Here is a 23352-nt window from a genome sequence, read left to right as displayed (position 1 = left end):
GTACTTTCATGACACCCTGATAAGTACAAGGTGCAACAAATTAATGTTATATTAAATGGCTGTCTTTGAGGGGCATTCCTTGCCTTGTTTCTGCCTAGGGTCAGACAATTGCTGCAACTATCATCCACTACACTGTTTTAAATTAAACAACATTTTGAACTGGATAACTTATCAAATAAATATAATTTATTGGAGAATTAAGAAAGGAAAATTTTGACACAAGCTACCCTCAAGTCAGACCATTTGTAGAATCAGGTGCCACTCCATGGCCACGAATACAGAATCTCAGCTGACACTATAACCACTGCATGCGATAGGTTCAACAAAGGTAAAAGTTCACAACACTAAGAAAAGCAGTTCTGTTTTTGTTTGTTTCAGTTCGCCAATGTTTCAGCCATTATTTATCCTGACAAAGCACTAAAACTTCTTCTCTGGGAGCTCAGAGCAGGTAAATACCTGTCATGTTCCCTTTGTGACAAGAGGAATAAGGTGTTTTCTTTAAATGATTATAAAGCGCACATCCAAGTTCCTGAAAGTTTCATAACATAAATGCAAGTTTTTCTTAAATTAGAATATTAATAGACTAAAATAATTCAAGAACATTCAAAGTAGGAAAGGGGGATTAGCACAAACAGCTTGGGATTAAAAAGACAAAGTTGATGCGATAAAAGGTTTATTTCTATGCCATTGTAACAGTGTGAGACTAATAAAACTTTAATACAATGGGCTGGATAAAGTGAGATTGAAAAACAAGATGGATTTCTTCCAGATCAATTTACTGAAAACATTTCTGGAATCTGATTCAATGAACTTTTTACAATAAAATGGGACATAGTACAGATTTTCTTAAAAACAAAACAAAACCAAACACCAAGACTTTTATTGACATTTGGATAGTTGAGTGTGCTAATATTCCACTCCCCCCCCTCAGAAAAAAAGACAAAGCACTATCCATTCAATTAGATTCAATAAATGATATGGGGATTTTCAAGCACTACAATGCTTGGCTGGGCTAGGTGTTGTGTGTAAAATATCTGCAGAAGAAGGAGGAGGAGCCATGCATCATATTTGGTTAAACAGCTTCTTGCTCAAGTGACATGATGTATATCATTGTGTGCTCCTGTGATTGAAGGGAATAAAGGTTTGTATTCATGGGAAAGTGTATCGCAGTGCCCTTCAAGAAGTTTCCAGTTATGTACCATTTGGGGAGGACAGTTCTATGTCATACTCCTGTTATATATCCTGAATAGAAAAAACCACATTCACTGCACCAAAAACAGAATAGTAAACATCAGGAAAAAAGTACATTACAGTAGCTATGCATGGTATTACTGTGGTTCTCTAGTGGAGAGCAACTAAAAGAACTTTCATTTGCTCATTTAACATTCATGACAGTTTCCTTTTTAAACTGCAACATGTGGAATTGTGAACTGTTCTATTTGACAGGCAACTTAGGTTTGCACATGGTTTCCATAATGCTAGTTGCTCTGAAGAATCTTCTGTCACGCTGCACACTGATACTTCTCACCTCTGTTTTTAAAAGTCCTCAAAAATTGAAAGATTAGAAAATCGATTTCATCTCTGTCTGTGAGTACGCAACTCTTTTGCACTTCCAGTTTAACCACCAAGGTACTATCAACTGATTTCAATAAGAAAGCTTTCTCCACACATAAATTGGAGGCACCAATATTAACATCCTTTAGAACTAATCATAGACTTACCTAGAAGTCTAGTTTTTCCACAGAACACTTATTGCACCAAACTGTCTTCAGGTTACTTAATGGAGAGCAACTCTCTTCTTTTGACTGAAAAGCAGCCAGATTCCACCAAATTTAAAATATTTGCTCCAAAACAATTACAGCATCGAATAGCAGCAAAGATTCCAGAGTTTACAGGTTACCATATATGGGATTCGCAGTGCGTCATTTTGATCACACCCACTCCACCACCCAGTCTGCGATAGTTCATACCTCCATATAATCTGTTTTTGTGGCAAAGGGATGAAAGGAAAGAAAAAAAAAAGTCATCTCAAGCTTCTGCCTTTCTCAAAGATGTAAATTGGTTTACTTATGACTCATAAGTTCACAAGTAGAAAACTACCTCCATACGTCAATTCAGTACCTACTGCTATGTGCCTATGTGTGGCTCAGTTCATCTGTCTTGTTCCTTAGGCTCCTTACAATAAAATATATTCCATTTAGCCTTGCTAAACTCATTTGTTTCAGGAGGCAGGGCCATTGAATATATTTGAGAAACATTGACAACATTTTTGGTTGACAAGAGAGGAGTAGCCATAGTTTTATTGAATGGCTGAGCAGACTTAAGTGGACTGAATAGCCTTACCATATGAAGGGTAATAGAACCAGAAACTCTCCAGGTTGATTGGCACTTAAAGTATCATAAGGTTTAGAGGTAAACCAAGAACTAAAGTGGAATTAAGCTGGATTGCTACTTGGCCACTGGCATAGACACAATGATCCTGGCCTCCTTCTATGCTGTAAATATTGGATTTCATATCCACAGTCAATTCATGTTTTTCAATAAAATCATCACAGCTTCCTCCCTGAAGTAACATCTACCTCACTGTTGCCTGTTGACTTACTGGGCTCTCACCCATCAACTCTGGATACATTCAATGTGACACAGGAAAGAAGCTCACTATTTGGTGATTGCCAATTCTGTTAGACATTTTAAAGCCTAACTATTTTCATGATATTTCAACATTTAAGGTTTTACACTTTTCTCCTTTTAAAGAAACATGATCTGTATAAGACATTACTCATGTAGCAAAGTTTTTTTAAATTAAGGGGACTAAATGGCCTTATTACTGTTGCTATTTCTTGTGTCTTTAAGATGCTCCCTTTTGTCAAAGTGGTCTATGAATTTCAAAGAATATCACAGGTCAGAGGGTGACCATTCAGCCCAATAAAAGCCTGCACCAAATCATTCAAAGAGCAATCTAGTTAATTCCACTTTTCAACTCTTTCCCCATATTCCTCCGATTTTACTTCAAGTATGTATTCAATTTCTTTTTGAAAATTATTAATCGAAACATCCATAAACTCGTCAAACTGCACGTTCCAAATCCTAATCAGTGGTTACTTTAAATTTTTCATGTTGCCTCTAGTTGTTTTGCTAGCCTCTTTAATCATGCCCTCCTCTTATTGCTCCTGCAGTTACTGGAAACAGCACCCTTTATTTACTATCTAACCTAGTCATTATTGAAAACATCTCTTACTAACTCTCCTTTTAGCCTTCCCAGGTTTAAAGATTTCAGCACTAGCTTCTTCAGTCTATCCATGTAACTGTAATCGTTCAACTGTGGAATCTATTAAATCACTTTTGTTACCCTCTCCAAAAGACATCCTTCCCAATATGTAGTCCACAGAATTAGTTACAATGTTCCATGTAGGGCAGAATCATCATTTTACACAGATTCAGCAGAACCTTTTGTTTTTCTGCCTAGTGCCTCTATGTAACAAATTCCAGGATTCCACTAACTCTGTTAACCAATACTGCCTCTTTAAAAGTTTTTCACATGTAAAATGAGTACAGTTGACAAGAGATGTCAATTGCTGGATGATGCAGCAGTCAACCTTATGAACTTATTAAATTTTCAACCCACTGGACACTTACTGCAACTAAATCAATGGAATGCAAAGAGAAAGAAGGAGGGCAATACAGTCAAGAAACAAACTGCTGGCTTAACATTCTTCTGATTTGCATACAAATCATCATAATGTCAGCACAATGATCGATATTGCAAGTAGGCCTGAGCAGCAAACCTATTATACGAGCAATCCATCAATGCTCACCTCCAAGTATTTGCATCTGGATCATAAACTTCAATAGTTTTTAAGTAAGTAGTGCCGTCAAAGCCACCCACTGCCATCAGCTGCCCATTAACAACTGCAAGGCCAACCTGCAAGGAACAAAAAAAATTTACATTTAAGATGTACAAACTTTGCTCTTTCATATATAAAAGACAGCATCTTTTAATGAAAGTCAGGGCAAAACTTTTTCTTAAAAATAATCAATATTTCCAAATACTGTAGTACTTTCAATTCAATTTGTTTACTGAATATATTAACAGCAAAAATGAATCTGCATGATTGTCTAATATTTACAAAAAATGGAAAATGAGTTTGTACATTTAGGCCCACCAAGCCTGTGCCCATTCCTGATCCTTATTTAGACCCACTACTTATTGCCCATGCACCGTATCTATCCCACTGTTTGTCTCACGTTCATGAGTCTATTAAGATACACCTTAAACATTGCTAACAATGCTTGCTTCTACCATTTCCACTGGCACGAGGCACCCACCACACTATGTGAAAAAGTTTCCCTGTACTTCTCCCCTAAACTTTTCCCCTCTCAACCTGAACCTGTGCCCTCCTGCAGTTGATCTTTCCACTCTGGGAGAAAGCCTCTGACTATTCAACCTACCTATACCTCCCATAAGTTTGTAGACGTCTATAAGGACGCCCCTTGGCCTCCATCTTTACAGTGAAAACAGTCAAGTCAATCCAACCTCTCCTAATACCAGAATCTCCAAACCAGGCAACATCCTGGTAAACCTAGTATCAGAGATAATGGGAACTGCAGATGCTGGAGAATTCCAAGATAATAAAATGTGAGGCTGGATGAACACAGCAGGCCCAGCAGCATCTCAGGAGCACAAAAGCTGACGTTTCGGGCCTAGACCCTTCATCAGAGAGGGGGATGGGGAGAGGGAGCTGGAATAAATAGGGAGAGAGGGGGAGGCGGACCGAAGATGGAGAGTAAAGAAGATAGGTGGAGAGAGTATAGGTGGGGAGGTAGGGAGGGGATAGGTCAGTCCAGGGAAGACGGACAGGTCAAGGAGGTGGGATGAGGTTAGTAGGTAGCTGGGGGTGCGGCTTGGTGTGGGAGGAAGGGATGGGTGAGAGGAAGAACCGGATAGGGAGGCAGAGACAGGTTGGACTGGTTTTGGGATGCAGTGGATGGGGGGGGGGAAGAGCTGGGCTGGTTGTGTGGTGCAGTGGGGGGAGGGGACGAACTAGGCTGGTTTAGGGATGCAGTAGGGGAAGGGGAGATTTTGAAACTGGTGAAGTCCACATTGATACCATATGGCTGCAGGGTTCCCAGGCGGAATATGAGTTGCTGTTCCTGCAACCTTCGGGTGGCATCATTGTGGCAGTGCAGGAGGCCCATGATGGACATGTCATCTAGAGAATGGGAGGGGGAGTGGAAATGGTTTGCGACTGGGAGGTGCAGTTGTTTGTTGCGAACTGAGCGGAGGTGTTCTGCAAAGCGGTCTCCAAGCGGAGGCCAATCCGGCACTCTAATCAACTGGTCCTTAAAAGATTCCAAGTTAGATGAGGACTTACCGTTAAAAAGCCACTCCCAATCCACATTCTCCAATTCTTGCCTAATTTGGTTATAGTTGGCCTTCCCCCAATTTAACACCTACATCTGAAGTCCAATCTTGTTGTTTTCCATAAATATTTGAAAATTTATGGAATTATAGTCACTGTTCCCAAAATGCACTCCTACTGAAACTTGGATAGTCTGGCAAGGCTCATTTTCCAATACCATGTACATGGCCCCCTCCCTTGTTGGACTATCCACATACTGTTTCAAAAAAATCCTCCTGGACACACCAAACAAATTGCTCTCCATCTGAACCTTTAGTACTAAGGGAATCCCAGTCAATAAAAGGGCAGTTAAAATCACCCACCACAGCAAACCTGTTATTTTCACATCCTTCCAGAATCTGAAAGCTATTGCTTCCTCTATCTCCTGCTGGCAGCTGGGAGGTCTGTAGTACAATCCTAGCATGATGATGCTTCCTATTGTTGAGCTCTATTAACAACATAAAACGTCAATATCCTGTAATGTTAAGCTGCCAATCCTTTGCCAGTTTTAATCATGTCTCTGTGATTGCAAGAACATCATAACTGCATGCATTAATCCTGGCTCCAAGTTCATCTGTTTTACCTGTTATACTCATTGCATTGAAGCAACTAGAGTCCAAGCCTCCAGTTTCACTCTGTTTAGCAACCTCTCCCTGTCTGGTCGTCTTCTTAGTTATGTTTGCTTTAGACTCAAGCTCTTCTCCAGTCTCTATTCTTACTGACTTGCTGCTCCAGTTCCCAAACCTTTGAAATATGTGTTGTATAATAGCTTAGGTTCGATCTAGTCAGAAGCTTTGCTGAGCACAGAAACTGGTGTTACAAAACTGCCATATTAAGGGAAAGCATGTCGAGTAGGTGATAACATTGATTTATGGTTGTGCAGACCAATTTCCTTCAAGTACAATAGATGGAAGTGAGGGATGGTCCTTATCTCCTACACAACAGCTATCAAGACAAAGACTCCAGGCTGGGATAAAAATCACATAACTAATAAAGGTGAAAATGATTTTTTTTAAAAAACTATGATGGCCAAAATGTCATACCTTTTGTTTTCAACAGATGAATGGGCCTAGGAAATTGGTGAATTTCACCATGAAAATTGCATTTGAATTTTTAAAATACAGCCAATTGTTGGTTTATAGTCTGGTTTCATTAGGCCCTGATTCTGTTGGGGCTCCTAGGCGGCATGGTGGTTCAGTGGTTAGCACTACTGCCTCACAGCACCAGGGACCCAGGTTCAATTTCAGCCTCAGGTGACTATCTGTGTGAGTTTGCACGGTCTCCCCGTGTCTGCCGGGATTCCTCTGGGTGCTCCTGTTTCCTCCCACAGTCCAAAGATGTGCAGGTTAGGTGGACTGGCCATGCTAAATTGTCCAAAGTGTTCAGGGATGTGTAGGTTAGGTGGGTTATAGGGGGATGGATCTGAGTGAGATGCTCTGAGGTTCGGTGTGGACTTGTTGGGCCGAAGGGCCTGTTTCCACACTATGGATTCTATTCTATGGTCAATCAAGCACCACATCAGAGCCCCAATGTAGACCACAAGGAGAAAGCCATTTTAAGGTTAAATTTCAAATGAATAAGACGTATTATGTACATCCATAAGCAAAATTAGCAAAGTGCATTTCATCACCCTGATTTTAAACACATGATCCATATATCAAAATTATTTAACAAACCTCTACCTGAAGGGACTTAGCCAAGATTTTTTGATCAATGTCACCAAGATATATTATTTGATTCAATGGGGAAGATTGGAAAAGGTAGAGAGAAATAGCCTAAAAACTAGATTATTCAATAATTTAGAATAAATAATGCAAAGTAATCAGGTAGTAAATACTTTATAGGTAGGAGAAAAGGTTTTAAGACTCTGATGAGAGTTTGTACAGGCCCTGGTAGTGGCTGTGAAATGATAAATTGTATAAATATAGAAATGTGACAAATGACTAATGGCGGATTTTAACTTTCACCTCAATTTGAATAAGTAGACTAGCAGATAAGTCAGAAAGAGTGAAATTCTTGATGGTATCCAGAACAATTTTCAGCTGTAGGCATAAAGCTAGCAAAAGAGTGTGCCATATGCACCAGATTTCCTTAGCAGCCTAAGGGTAACAAGTATTTGTGGACTGAATGCAACATTGAGTTCAGTTTGGTGTTCAAAGGACAGAAATGCAACATTGCTGCATTAGAGATCTAGATTTAGAAACGGCTAATTTCAATGGAATGAGGCTGTCCATGGTTAAATTTGGTGGAAGCTGTAAAAAAAAAAAATTTATGAATAGAATCAGTTTATAACGGGGGGTTTGTGGGGGGGGGGTTAAGATTTCTACCTTCCAAAGAAAGAGTTATAGATGACCATAAAACATGACGATCATGCAAAACAAAATTACAAGAAATAAATCAGATTCTAGACAATATTTTAGAGACAAAGGATGATAAAACAATCCCCAAGTCACAAAAAAGTACATGAAAATGCACTAGAAAGAGATAACAATTACAAGAGATAGTACAGCCACTATACAAGAAAATGCTGGTTGTCAGGCACAAATGTAACTCCTTGAAAACAATGATGCTTTCAGTGAAAATAAGGAAATGGCAAACAGGCTCAACAGTCACTTTGCATTGGTATTTCCAGGAATGGAGCTGGTCATCACACCAGACATCCAAAAGGAAACCAACACTGAATCATGGTCAAATAACACAGGCAAAGCAACAGAATACAATAGCATGAATGAGTGCCAGATGATTTCATCTGGTCTTTTAAAAGCATTAGGTGAGAACAGTGGTGAGCACTGCTACTTCACACCAAGGGACTTGGGTTCAATTCCAGCCTCAGGCAACTGTCTTTGGAGGAGTTTGCACATTCTCTGTATCTGCGTGCTTCGCCACTGGGTGTTCCAGTTTCCTCCTGCAGGTTAATGATGCACAGATTAGGTAGATTTACCATGGGAAATTGCCTGACAGGATTCAAGGATGTGCAGGCTAAGTGGATTTGACTTACGGGACGGCACAGTGGCTCAGTGGTTAGCACTGCTGCCTTCCAGTGCCCGGAACCCAGGTTGGACTCCACCCTCAGGTGACTGTGTGTGCAGTTTGCACATTTGCTCCGTGTTTGAGTGGGTTTCCTCCAAGTGTTCTGGTTTCCTCCCAGTCCAAAGATGTGCAGGCTAGGTGGATTGGCCAGTGGTAATGGGAACTGCAGATGCTGCAGAATCCAAGATAACAAAGTGTGGAGCTGGATGAACACAGCAGGCCAAGCAGCATCTCAGGAGCACGGTCTGATGAAGGGTCTAGGCCCGAAACGTCAGCTTTTGTGCTCCTGAGATGCTGCTTGGCCTGCTGTGTTCATCCAGCTCCACACTTCGTTATCTTAGGTGGATTGGCCATACTAAATTGCCTGTGGTGTTGAGGGATGTGTAGATCAGGTGGGTTATAGGGGAATGGGTTTGGGTGGGATGCTCTGAGTGTTGATGTGGACTTTTTGGGCCGAAGGGCTTGTTTCCACACTGTAGGGATTTTATGATTCTATGAACATTGGAAGGTTACTTAAATTTGGAATCATTCCTTTAGAGTGACAAATTGTACATGTCACTGCTATTTTGAAACGTGAGACAAGGAACCTAGGATTTGGCCAAATAAATAAAAATAATGTTTTGCCTCCAAAACTACTCTACTTAAGTAACACTAGTAACAGGTGACAACATGACAGGATAGCAAGTTCATGGCCCCTGTGATGCACTATTAACCTCAGGGGTGTGACAGGGACAAATCAGGAACTAAACCAACTTCACCTGCAGTCACAATCACTGTATAGACAAATATTCTCACTTGACTGAAAGGAATTTCACAATAGGCTTTCAGATTTCATCACTTTAATGCAAACAAACTGAAAGCAATGTTAACTAAATATCACCTACTAAGGAAATAATACTCCAAAAATAAAAAAAAAAGTCTTTATAATGTTTTCAAACAACTGACATAACCCCAGTCAGTATACGTAGAGATTACAGCACACTCTCCACAGGACACTCCTCGCTTCTAAAGTTTGCATTTCACGATTTCACCAAATTACATTGTCAAGTGATCACTGAAAGCGTTACTTAAGTAGAGTAGTTTTGGAGGCAAAGGTTGCAGAGCATTCCCAAAGTGCCAACTAGCAGCAGGGCTAACTCTGGTAGTTTAACCGCCAAGCTTCACCAGCCTAAATCTTCCAGAGTGTTTAGAGTGCCAAGAACTTGCTTTTTCAAAGACTGGCCACCCTCCTGTATTCTGCCTGAAAATTTAGAAAACTTTCATTCTTTTCCTCTTGATGGCTACACAGCCTTTTGCACACAAGAAGCCTTCTTTCTTTTTCTCCAAAAAACTCAGGAAACTGAAAGTCTGTCCACAAGAAGCCCAGCTATGCCTGCTTTTTGTTTTCCGTTGTGAACATTTCGTGTTTTACTACGACAACTTCAACCTAGTCCTGGCCCTTGCCTCAACACACAACAGGCTAATCAGGCTATCACATGATCTTCTTCATTATGCCAATTTACTTTAAAGTTGTCTTGATTTATTAACTGTCCTGCAGCACAACAGATAATTCTAAAAGCCCCAAGTTATGCTGCAAGCAAAATGTAGTGAGCCAAATTTGTTCCAATTGTGATTGTTATTATTTTAATAACCTGGAACAAGGGGCTTATCCACTCAATTGTAAACAGAATTCTAATCTAAAGCCTAAAAGAAACTCAGTCTCCCTGCCATTCTTGACAAGACTAAGTTTTAACTCATGTTGATTATTATTCATCCACAAATAGAAGGGTGGCCATTCTAATTTGTAAACAATTGTCCTTTACATTGGAAATGGACATTCCAGAACAGGATAGGTAGTCCACACGGATTAAGGTATTAATAAATGACGAATTGATCACAATAAAAATCAATGCCTGAACAACCAACCTTACTTATATTTGCACCAAATATGAAGAGGCATTGTGATATTGGGGTGTTTGTGACAATGAAAAGAACATAAATGAAGAAGGGCCTGAATTATGTTCCATTTTCTCACCTGACAACAGAAGAAACTTTAGCCGGTGAACTACGTTGTTTATGTGAAGTAGAGTGACTTAGTTCTAGTATGTGTACATTGTATTTTGCATCGGTTCACCTGCAATTTCAGGTGGACAAAGATTTCTTGTCCACTACTTAACCTTTTCAGTGTACTCACACATTTCACATGAACCCAAATTCCATCTGTGTCAATATCATCCAGTTCTTTCTTGAAACTCATTAAAAACTTCCTGTTTCTCAACCCTTCCATTAAAAATAATGTGTCTTGCAAGTTGAGTTTTTGTTGCCCTTAACCACCTGAACTACCACCTCAAACAATTCTAATGCTGTATAGTAGATACGTTCGTACAACAAGTTATATATCCATCAATCTTCAGTTACAATTGAAGATCTTAAGTGGTGTTCACTGTGGTGGTGTTTCCATCTCTCCTTCTTGGACATCACTGACCTGAGATACAAGCCCCACAAAAATTCCAATGGTTGGGTTTGTGCAGGACTGACCAGGTAAAGCAGAATTGTACTTGAGTACATTAGGTGCTATCTTCCTTGTAATCTTATTTAAATGGAACATACACACAAAATTCCTTTCCTCCCTTCCTCACCCACTGTCCCTCAAGATCCTATTTGAATTGGTGCAGTTTGAAATGACTTGCCACTGTCAGTTTCAGCAAACTGTTGTTCCTATCATTTCTTCTCTCAAGAAAATTGATGGTATAATTAGTTTTATTTTTAAAAAGGGAGGATTGTATAATTGTTTAGGCGTTGCAGTCAATTTTTTTAAGAGCACACAGGAGAAAGTTTATCTATCCTTGTAGACAGACAGACATCCAACCTTATTTCTACCCTTGAATTTGGTAGAAATATTAAATGACAAGTATAAGATAAATTATTAGCTTAGTTGGTCAGATGAGAAGACAAAACAGAACTTATATTAATGAAGAGTATGCTGAAGATAGATCGGGATAGATAGAATACATTTAAAAGGCTGAAATGATTTCAGTTCCTTCCCTGGTAAAACAAATATGCTTTGGGAATTCAAGGTGAAATTTGGTGCTACACAGAGTGAATTTAAGTCATGCAGGAATTAACTTCATGAACTGAATGAATTTTTAAAAACTTTCTCCACCCACCAACCCCAATTCATCTTTGCAGTCTAGCTCAAAACTGCTTTATTGATCCACTTAGTACTACTGGAGTACTTTCCTGACCCACCATTACAAGCAGTTTTGATAAATTTAGACACAATTGATCACCTAGTTGGTGGACGGCAGTTCCAATCAGTAAACAATACTTCAAAGGTTCATTTTAGCAATGATCACTTTTTCTTGGTTGATACCCACTTCTTAAAACTTACAAGAAAAATACATTTCAACAATTTCTCTTACTTTGCATCTTTTGTGAATGTAAATCAAAAAGCAGGTGTAGAATGTCCCATGGCAGGTTGCACATTAGGATGCACTCTATACAGATCAAATATAAATAAGTTTGTAGGGGATATTAAATACCTGCATTCTAAATAGCAAAACTACATATTCATTACTAAATCCCATATTCCCCTAATATTAAAGTCAAGATCAAGTGGGAAAATTGTGACATCTTAAATTTCTAACCAAATTGAGATTTTTCCCTTCTGGTAGGGCTATATGTTTAAATGTTAAGCTGAAACCAGAAATACAAGGTACACAAACATAATTTGCAAGACATCCTTTTCAGAAGGAATTTATCTACTCAGGACTGACAAGGCAGTCCCAAGATCGGTAATTTGTTAAGAAAATTACAGGTATCAGACCGATTATATGAACTGGAGATGTCATTACAAGGCTGCACAATAAATAATATTTTATTCAAGATACAGCTGTATTAGCAGTAACATGGTAGCAAAAGAGAACACATTCAATACCAGGCTTTTTTTTCATGAAAAGAAAAAGGTACTGTTTTCACAATCTGTTACATTTGTTCAGATCTTCAGAATTTTAAATATTTAGTACAGCAACATTTTTTCTGATTTCCTAATATTTTTCAGAACTCACATATTTTTGTTTTAAGGTCACCAACTACTTGCTATTACTCTGGTACGCTTCGCCTACTCTTCCCCCCTCTGATCCCTGCCACCAATTACTTTTGAGCTTTAGTTCAGCTTCTCTTCCTACATCCTTGATAGAAAGAAAGGTGCTGACAAATGGGTCTATGAAAAAAACACCACCATTCAAATTGATACCTAATCTGGATAGATGCCCAACAGAAGTCAAAAGATGTCCTCTGTTGGATATCTGTCGCTGATGGACAAGGTGGGAAAATTATACTCAAGGTGGATTTGCAGAGCTAATAGAATACAGAAAACAGCACTGGAAGAGGCCCTTTGAATGCACAGGTCTTTTAGCAGTTAGATTGACAATATCAGTTTATTTGTTTCACTGCCTTTCATTAACACCATCCCAATCCTACTCATTGCACCTCAGGAAGAATATACTGGTTTAAGAGGGTGCGCGATGTAGATTCACCAGAATGCTACCAGAGATAAAAGGGTTAAATAATGAGGACAGGTTGCATACAAGGGAATTTATTCCTTTGGCTTGAAAATAAAGGGCTTTTTAACTAAAGTAGCTATAAGATATAGGGGCAGAATTTTGCCATTTGGCCCATCGAAGTCTGCTCCGCTATTCGATCATGGCTGATATGTTCTTCACCCCCATTTTCCTGCCTTCTCCTCATAACCCTTCAACCCATTACCAATTAAAAATTTGTCTAACTCCTCCTTGAATTTACTCACTGTCCCAGCATCCACAGCTTCACAATGTTTGAGAGAAGCAGTTTCTCCTCAACTCTGTTTTAAATTTGCTACCCTTTATCCTCAGACTATGACCTCTCATCCTAGAATGCCCCACAAGAGGGGGCATCTGCCCCACAGCTATTTAATCTATACCTTATATCATCTTCAATACCTCAATTTGATTTCTCCTTGTTCTTCTAAATTCCACAGAGTTAAGATCTAAACTGTTCAATCTCTCTTCATTCAACAAACCCCTCATCTCTGGGATCAATTGAGTGAGCCTCCTTTAAAGTGCCTACCAATGCCACACATCCTTCCTCAAATAAGGGGACCGAAACTGTGCACAATATTCCAGATAGGATCTCACCAATGCCTTGTATAGCTGCAACAATACTTCCTTATATTTATATTCTATCCCTTTAGCTACAAAAGCCAACATTCCATTTGCTTTCTTTATTGTCTGCTGTATTTGCATGCTAGTTTTCTCTGACTCATGAACAAGGACACCAGGACACCTCCACATTGGAGCACCTCGAAGTCTCTCCCTATTTAGGTAACAGGGTAACTTCGCATTTTTCTGACCAAAATGCATAACCTCCCATTTATCCATGTTAAATTCCATTTATCACATTTTGGCCTCTCCTAACCTGTCTATATCCATGTGCCAGGTTCTTGTTTCCTCATTGCAATTTACCGTCCCACCTATTTTTGTGTGGTCCGCAAATATGGCTATAGAGCCTTCTATTCCTGTACTTAAGTTGTTAATGTGGATTGTAAATAGCTGGACTCCAAGGACCAAACCCTGTGGCACCCCATTAGTTACGTCTTGCATTCCAGAAAAAAAAAATTATCCTGACCCTCTGTTTTCTGTGCATCAGCCAGTCACCTATACAAGCTAATAAATTACCCCACATCCCACATGATCCAAGCTCATCAATTAACCTCTTATGTGGCACCTTATCAAACACCTTCTGGAAGTCCAGATACATTTCTTCTACGGGATCCTCATTATCCATTATGCTTGTTATACCTTCAAAGAGCTCTAGCAAATTAGCCAAACATGATTTGCCCTTCATAAAGCAATGCTGAATCCGACTGACAGTGTTTTGGCTTTCCAAATGTCCAGATATTGCTTTCTTGATAACTGAATCTAACACCTTACCAACAACAAATGTTAAACTAAATGGTCTGTAATTTCCCACATATTGCCTCCCTTTGAATGAGGACATTACATTAGCATTTTACCAATCTACTGGAATCTTGCCCGTGTCCCGGGAATTTTGGAATACTATAACCAATGGATCCATTATCTCCACAACCACTTCCTTTAATAGTCTAGGAATTAGGCCTAGACCTGGGGTACTTGTCTGCCCTCAATCCTAATTGTTTGCTGATTACCTTTTGCCTCATAATGTTGATTGTTCTAAGTTCTACCCTTTCTACTGCCTCTGACTTGCCCTTTGTGATAGGAATGGTACTATTGTCATCCCCTGTGAAAACTGAGGCAAAGTACTAATTTAGCACCTCTACCATTTCACAATATTAACTCTCCAGCTTCATCTTCCTAGGGACCAGCACTCAGCTTAGCGACTCTCTTCTCTTTTATATACCTATAGAAGCTTTTGCTATCTTTTACGAATGTTTTGTGCTAGTTTTCTTTCAAAATTTACCTAAACTCCTTTTATTAATTTTTTAGCATCCCTTTGTTTATGTTTGAAAGTTTCCCAATCCTTCTGCCTGCCTCTGGTCTTTGCAATATGGTGTACTTTAGGTTTTGACTTAATATTGTCCTTGACCTCCTTGTTTGGCATGGATGTTTTTTAACCCCTTTATGATTATTGGTTTTGACAGACAAAGTAGAGAGGTATTGTTTCCTCTGGTAGGGGAGTCTAGAACAAAAGGGAATTAAAGTAGAGTGAGCCCTTTCGAAGGTGAAGTCAGGAATCCCATTTTCACACAGTGTGAAAATTTAATATTTTCTTTCCCAAAAACTGCCCTAGCAAGTTCAAAGTAAAATTTCAAAACTGAGATTGATAGATTTCTGTCAGGCCAAAACATGGAACAAGTTAAATAGAGTTAAGATACATATCAGTTATGCTCTGATTGAACATTGGAATACAGCAAGGAGCTTTTGATGTCATCCAGTTCCTATTTTCCTAAAGGACACTACTGACATGTAGACCATTATACTCACACCACTCCTGCGTGATGTCATAGCCACAACTGGAGACCATTGATTAGTGCGAGGATTAAACCTCTCAGCACTGCTCAATTCTGTGGTATCATCTCTTCCTCCAACTGCATAGATCATGTCTTGGTAAACAGAGCACCCCAGGTGTTTCCGCCGTGTTCCCATCGGCGCAATAGTATGCCAGCGGTTTTCTTGTGGGCTGTAGCGTTCAACTGCAGGCAGAAAAATCATAGGTAATGCTGATCAGCTGCTGTGATATTCAGGTGCCCTAGATCTAACTTAGGTGCTTGCTCCACCCAGATACATTTCAAAATAATTAGAAACCTGAATTTCATCTTCTTGGGGAAACCATTATTTCAATTGCAACACCTTCTTTAAACCTGTCCGAAGAGCTGAATTAATAAGATGGCCAGTTCCCAGACCTACGCCAATACTTCTCTGTACAGTGGCACAAAGATAATGGCATAAAGCACTCTGAATGCCAAGTTTCATCTTACCACTCGTGCAGAATGGGCCGACTTCAGTTTAATGGTGGCAGCATCCTCATCTTCCAAGATGAAATGAGGACAAAACTGGCTGCTGCTTGACTTGCCGTGTATTTCCAGCATTTTGTTTTATTTCAGATTTCCTGCATCAACAGCAATTTGCCGTTCAACAAATTATACTTAGTCTGAAAAGTTTTGATAAAAGAACATATTTCAATGACTTTCTCATGATGATCTGTCTCAATCTCTTACTGCATGTCCTCATGCACACAGATAGCAATCACTTTAGTTCATTAACAGCAGAATTCATCCATCCACACAGAAATCAAGCATACCTGTATTTAGGGGAGAGGTACCATCAGATCCACCAACAGCATAAAGAAATCCACCTAACACAGCAACTGCCACACCTAACCGTCTGGTACTCATTGAAGCCACACGTGCCCACTTATTCTCTTTTGGATCAAACCTAGAATGGAAATATTTTTGTCTTTATCACTTCATGCAAAATCACACAAAACAAAAATCGAATTTCCAACCATCTGCACTGAAAGGTTTCTTGCCACATTGAAGTATCAGTTGAATCAAATAGCCAGCTGGCCATTGTCAAATTTATCCTTGGACTTGAGTGTTACAAATCAGGCAAGCAAAGATAGTTGGGGAAAAGGCATAACTCAATGAAGGACAATTTAAAGGCATGTTCGGGCATTGAATTAAGGCACTCCCGGTTAGTTAAAATTCTCTTGCAAGGACAGTGTGTCATCTCTTTGAAATTCAAAACACTGATTCTAAAAGGTTTTTGAGAGAGGATTTGTAGCTCAAGTTGTTGATGCGGTTGTTGACTTGGTCTCCAAGCTGGTAAGCATGTTCGTAAACGCTTCATCACCATGCTAGGTAACATCGTCCGTGTGCCTCCAGTGAAGCTTTAATGTTGTCACATTTGACGCTTCACCAAAGGCACACTGATGTTACGTAGCAAATTGACGAAACATTTGCAAACAAACTTATCAGTTCAGTGAGCAAGTCAACAACTGCACTGATTCTAAAACCTGAAGTGAATTCACATATTCTTAGCAAACTGGACAGCTAATGTATAAAACTGCACAATAATATAATTTAACATTAATTTTTTTTATGATCAGCTTGACTGGGTCAAACCACAAACAGAATGTCATAAGGGGTTCAGAGTACAAAACAGCTTGTAATATATTAAGTATTGTATATTCATCATAAATTCTTTACTGAACAAAGCAGCCATTGCTACAGTACATGTTGAATAAGACAGTATTATATTCTACTCTTGCCTTAAAAGAACGTTTCTAAAGTTATTATTTGTACACAAGACTCTGTAGTCAGTCTGGTGACAACACTTAATGGTATATCAACTTGGTGCACTACAGACTGATCAGTAAGAGAAATTGTCCATGAAACAAGGAAGCAAATAAATTCATTCTACAAGTCAATTCAAGCAACTCACTCTCATGACCCTAACAGCATCAGTCACAGAGCCCAGCTACAGTCCTCCTCAGATACAATCACCGAGCAGGACCGATAGAAACCTTGGAATTTCTTTTTTGCAAGGTGACTGTGGCCAAGAGAGGAGAAGGAAAGAGACTGATGGACAGATGGAAAATAGTACATGGGAAAAGAAAGCATTTTTGTTTTTTTTATGTAACTTATTCATCTTGGGGATGGAAAACATCATGATGCATTACTGAAGTAATACATTTCATATTTTGCAATTAAAATTACTAAACTGAGTATTCATGCTAAACTTTGCTTACATCCAACTACCCAACATCACAGGATATGGGATCTGAAAGGGAGCAGCAAAAAACACACATGCACATCTTCGCAACACTCAATGCCTTTATCATGAGCGTGCTTCCAAAAGTAAGCGCCTTCAGTTTTCAAAAAAAGTTTCCAATGTGGAGTACTAATTTCTATACAGGCAACAGTGTACCAGACAGCCAGTAAACATGTAAACAGCTGAAATTCACAGTTCTCCTCACAATTTGTTCTTGCGTTGGGTGGGACACATCACGCTTCTATAACTTTACAATCTAACCAGGAAAGGGGCATGAGAACAATACAGAATCATTCCCTGATTAATAAACATCTTACTTCTACTTTGTTCCTTCCCCAATGGTCTTGTGACAGCAGATCCCATTGAGAGGAATCACAAATCCACACATGTGCCCTACCATTCCATAAGGCAGCATGTTGGCAGGCCAATTTTGTATGTCACTTACTGCATTACACAATTACTGCTATCAGATCACATTAGGAAGAAACACTCTACGAGTTTACCTTTCCACAATGTTCAGACAAGAGACGCCATCCTGGCCACCTACAGCATACAGATACCCTCCCAACACTGCCACGCCAACACTGGTCCGACATGTACTGGTGGGAGCCACGTCGCTACTCCACTGGTTGGTCTTTGGATCATATCTAAAAGTTTAATTATTAAAAAATTAAAAAGATAGGCCTATTTTCAGCATGTATGCAGCAATAACTACACTTCGAGTGGAGTGTGTACTCTAAGATTTATTTCCCCCTTATAATCATTTCTAAATCCGTCGATATAAATCTCTGTTTCAAAATATTAAGCAAAAATGAAAGCTACCTTAAAGAATAATTTTATTCCCAGGTTTTATTAAATAGCAAGAGAAAAAACGAAATTGAAGGATAATTGTTGTTGACCAACATTTTTAGTAGAAAATGATACTTGCTGCTCAGAGTTTTTATATGATTCATTACGTTTGAGTGTAAACGGCATGGATGAACAACAGTATTTCACATATTGTCTTCATGTGTAGATCTTGCTGATAAAGCCTAGAACGACGGTTTTTCCACAAGAATGAACCCAGATGTGCAACCCATGGAAAATAACTCACAAAATTCAACAGTTCACACATGTTGTTTTGTACTTGAGCAGTACAGAAATACTGGAACAAAATGCAAAGTTCAACTGTACTTAAGAAAAACAACAGCTGGGTGGAAATCCGATAAAGCATTATGGTAGAATTAGCAAAAGACAGATAAGAGGCAGACAGACAGACAACAGACAAGAAAGGCATTATTCACTTCAAGTTTATCATTAGGTGCCATTGAAGCACCAAGATTCATTTAAAAAGTGGAATCTAACAGGCATACCACTCTTGCATGGGGAAATTTTAAAATTAGAAAATTAAGAACAGACTTATTATAGTTAGCATTCATGCCTAACAAACTTATTTAGAAGAGAAATTAACTTCCTGCATAACATTAAGCAAAAAATCCAGTCAGTAGTAATAATCTACTTTACAAGATTACTTGATAATACAAGGAAAAAATGTACTGTGAGACAACCTTTGTGGTGCAGTGGTAGTGTTTCTACCTCAGGGCTAGGAGGCCTTTCTCAAGAAGCAATTGCTCCATAGACAGGTAATAACATCATTGAATAGCCTGATCTTTAAAAAAAATGTACAGTGCAATTGCAGGACCACACACACAACGTACCTCTCCACACTGTTAAGATATGATGAGCCATCATGTCCACCCACTGCGTAAAGGAGATCATCCAACACACTGACCCCTACGCCACACCGTCGTTTGCTCATTGAGGCTACCATCCGCCACTCATTGGTCTGAGGGTCATAGCGCTCAACACTGGAAATTGCATCTCCACTGCACCAACCTCCAACTAAACAAGAATTCATAAAGTGAAATGCTTGGCTAGAAAAATTATTGAATCATCTGAAAAAACAGCTCACCATCAAACATCTACATCTGTATTTTTTCTGTGATCAACTACAGATTACATATTTCGATATTCTCATGCAGCATTTTCTAAAAAGCAGACAAATAAGGCAGCAGAGTAACCATACTCACATGTAAAATAGTGAGAAAGATGGTGAACAAGCACATGTTTGACAGTTCATGAGATGCGTTTTAGCTCATCTTTCAATTATTTATGCAGGCCTCAAGCTGGCAAGATGATACTTAAAAATTGAAAACACAAGCAATCTCGTACTACAAATAATACGAAGTTCGGTCAACAAATCTTTATAACTCAATGCATTCCTAGACGAGCAGAAACAGGAGCAGGCCATTCAGTCCATCAAGCCTGCTCCTTCACTCAAATAGATTGTGGCTGATCATCTATCTCAATGCCCCATATCACTTAATGAGCCTGGCCTCCAAAACTCTATTGATTTCCAAACTGTACTTAAGAAAAACAACAGCTGGGTGGAAATCCGATAAAGCATTAAGGTAGAATTAGCAAAACACAGATGAGAGACAGACAGACAACAGACAAGAAAGCAGGCACTTCAAGTTTATCATTAGGTGCCATTGCAGCACCAAGATTCATTTAAAAAGTGGAATCTAACAGGCATACTGCTCTTGCATGGGGAAATTTTAAAAGTAGAAAATTAAGAACAGACTTATTACAGTTAGCAGTCATACCTAAAAAACTTATTTAGAAGAGAAATTAACTTCCTACACAGCATTAAGCAAAATATCCAGCTAGTAGTAATAATCTAATTTACAAGATTACTTGATAATACAAGGAAAAAATGTACTGTGAGACAACCTTTGTGGTGCAGTGGTAGTGTTTCTACCTCAGGGCTAGGAGGCCTATTCTCAAGAAGCAGCTGCTCAATGATTAAACTTCCATTAGGATACAGAATTCCAAAGATTCACCATCCTCTGAATGTAGAAATTCCTTCTCATCTGTCTTAAATGGCCCACCACCTATTTTAAGATCCTGCCCCATGATTTTAGACTCATTGGCCAGGGAAAACACCCCTATCTACAGCCACCTTATCACATCCTGCAAGAATTTTCTCAATGTGAATTCAAACACCTCTCATTCTTCAAACCCTATTGAGAATACAGGCCCAGTTTCCTCAATCCCTCCTTATAAAACGATCTGGCCATCTCAGGGATTAGCCTGAACCTTGATTGCACTCCATCTGTGGCAAGTATAACCCTTCTTTGAAACGGACACCAAAAATTCGTGCACCAGGTACAGTCTCATTATTGGACTACACAACTTCAAAAAGACTTCTTTATTCATGAACTCAAAGCCTTTCGTAATTAAGGCCCACATATCATGTACCTTCGTGCTGTTTGCTAGCTTTTCGCAACTCATGAACAAAGACATTCAGGTCATTTTGGACATCAACAATTCCCTACCACACACCAATTAACAATGTCTTGTTGAGTTTAGACGATAAATTCATATTGATTCACACATATTCCGTTACATTCTTGTATATATGTTCTAGTTTGCTTGGCACCTCTTTGCAAATTCCTCAAATTCCCAACTAGTATCGTGTCATCAGTAAATTTGGAAGATTTTCTGAATGTTCTACTGATGACAGACACAACATAACGGTCGATTTACTCCAACGTTCGTCCATTCTCCATTATAAAGTCTGTCTCCATACAGTGTACCCACATTTTCCCTATCGATTTTGTTTTCTTTTTACAGACCTAAAGAAGGTTTTACAATTCATCTTTACGTTTCCAGCTTGCACACACTCTCTTTTCCCTTGCTCTATCAGTTTCTTAGTCATCCTTCCTTCAAATTATCTTCCAGTTATGAGGCTTAACATCTTTACGTCAAAGGTATGAGCCGATTTCTTTGATCTAATGCAACCTCTAACTTACTTTGTTAGCCTTGTTGATTTAACCAGCAACACTGGGCATCTGTGTCTTACAGGAATGTTTACTTGTTATAGATGAGTGGTACTTATAGAGTTATACAGCACAGAAACAGACTCTTCGGTCCAACTTGTCCATGCTGACCAGACATTCCAAACTGACCTAGTCCCATTCGTGAGCACTTGGCCTATATCCCTCGAAACCCTTCCCATTCATAAATCCATCCAGGTGCCTTCTAAACGTTATAATTGTACCTGCCTCCACCACTTCCTCTGAAAGCTTGTTCAGAACACACATCACCTTCTGTGTAAAAAAGTTATCCCTCAGATCCTTTTTAAATCTTTTCCCTCGCTCCTTAAACCTATGTCCTTTAGTTTTGGCCTCCCCCACCCTAGGAAAAAGACCTTGGCTGTTCACCATCTCCATGCCCCTCACAATTTTATAAACTTCCATAAGGGCATCCCTCACCCTCCGATACTCTAGTATAAACGCCCCACCCTACTCAGCCTCTCCCTATAACTCAAACCCTCCAGTCCCAGCAACATCCTTGCTAATCTCTTTTACACCCACTCAAATTTAACAACATTCTTTAAGGTTTTGGAGTAGATTTGTAGCTTGCGTTGTGGGTGTTGAGGTTGGTTGGCTTGCTGAGCTGGTTTCTTGTTCCACAGGCGTTTCATTACTATGCTGGGTAACATCCTCAGTGCTGCCTCCGATGAAGCGTCAGTGTGTTTTCCTGCCTGGTTTTTAAACTTCGGAGTCTTTTGAGACGGATTGCATCACTTCCAGATTTCCTTCATAGTGGAATGTATATGGGGATTTGTAGCATCCTTCTCAGAGAAGAATTGTAGACCAGAATTGTACACAGTATTCTAAAAATGGCCTCTCCAACGTCCTGTACAGCCTCAACATGATGTCTCAACTCTTATACTCAACGTTCTGACCAGTGAAGACAAGCATGCCAAACGCCTTCTTCACCGTGCTGTCTACCTACAACTCTTCTTTCAAGGAACAAGGCATTTGCACCTCCAGGTCTCTCTGTTCAGCAACACACCCCAGGGCCCCACCCCAACCGTATAAGTCCTGCCCTGGTTTGCCTTACTCAAAGGCAACATCTCACATTTATCTAAGTTAAACTCTACCTGCCACTCCTTAGCCCATTGGCCCAGCTGACCTAGGTCACATTGTACTCTGGAGATAATCTTTTCCACTGTCCACAACACCACTTATTTTGGTGTCAGCTGCAAACTTATTAACCATGCTTTCTATATTGACATCCAAATATTTATATAAATGACAAAAAGCAGTGGACCCAGCACCATTCCTTGTGGCACACTGCTGGTCACAGGCCTCTCGTCTAAAAAGCAAGCGTCCAACACCACCCTCTGTCACCTATCTTTAAGCCAATTTTGTATCCAATCGGCTAGCTCCCTGGATCCCATGTGATCTAACCTTACTAACCAGTCTACCATGCAAAATCTTGTCAAATGCTTTACTGAAGTCCATATCGACAATGTCTACCACTTTGCATTCATCAATTTTCTTTGTTGCCTCTTCAAAAAACTCACTCAAGTCATTTCTTTCAATAGTAGACATTATCTGTCAATCAAATCTTTTTGTGCATTTTCCCAATTCCCAAATTCAACTTGCCTTCATAGTTTTCTTCCCTTGTTTAGACTTAAGGCCCTATTTCAAGAATTAACTGTGTCATACTCAAACTTAATAAAGTAACATAAAAAATAGAAAAATTACACATTACACATACTTTACACATAACATTTGTAAAGTATTAGGTGGACTTTTAAA

The 23352-nt window shown here is 39.3% G+C and overlaps 1 protein-coding gene across 4 annotated transcripts in view; it reads right to left on the bottom strand.

Annotated features, from left to right (window-relative positions):
- Positions 1-656: 656 nt before the first annotated feature.
- Positions 657-23352, bottom strand: part of klhl20 (kelch-like family member 20) — a 75752-nt gene continuing 53056 nt past the window's right edge. For 3 of the 4 annotated variants that reach the window (XM_048539281.2, XM_048539279.2, XM_048539278.2), the window contains exons 6-11: positions 19396-19579; positions 18202-18345; positions 16227-16360; positions 15410-15618; positions 3816-3922; positions 657-1981 (exon numbers count right to left, since the gene is read on the bottom strand). In XM_048539281.2, coding sequence (XP_048395238.1) covers positions 1897-1981; positions 3816-3922; positions 15410-15618; positions 16227-16360; positions 18202-18345; positions 19396-19579 — 863 coding nt within the window. In that variant the 3' untranslated portion in view covers positions 657-1896. The remainder of the gene's footprint in view (positions 1982-3815; positions 3923-15409; positions 15619-16226; positions 16361-18201; positions 18346-19395; positions 19580-23352) is intronic. The other variant, XM_048539282.2, reaches the window with a different exon arrangement.

Source organism: Stegostoma tigrinum, chromosome 8 (genome assembly GCF_030684315.1).
Source record: "Stegostoma tigrinum isolate sSteTig4 chromosome 8, sSteTig4.hap1, whole genome shotgun sequence".
In the NCBI taxonomy this organism is placed as follows: domain Eukaryota; kingdom Metazoa; phylum Chordata; class Chondrichthyes; order Orectolobiformes; family Stegostomatidae; genus Stegostoma; species Stegostoma tigrinum.
This window is presented reverse-complemented; position numbering and strand designations above follow the sequence as displayed.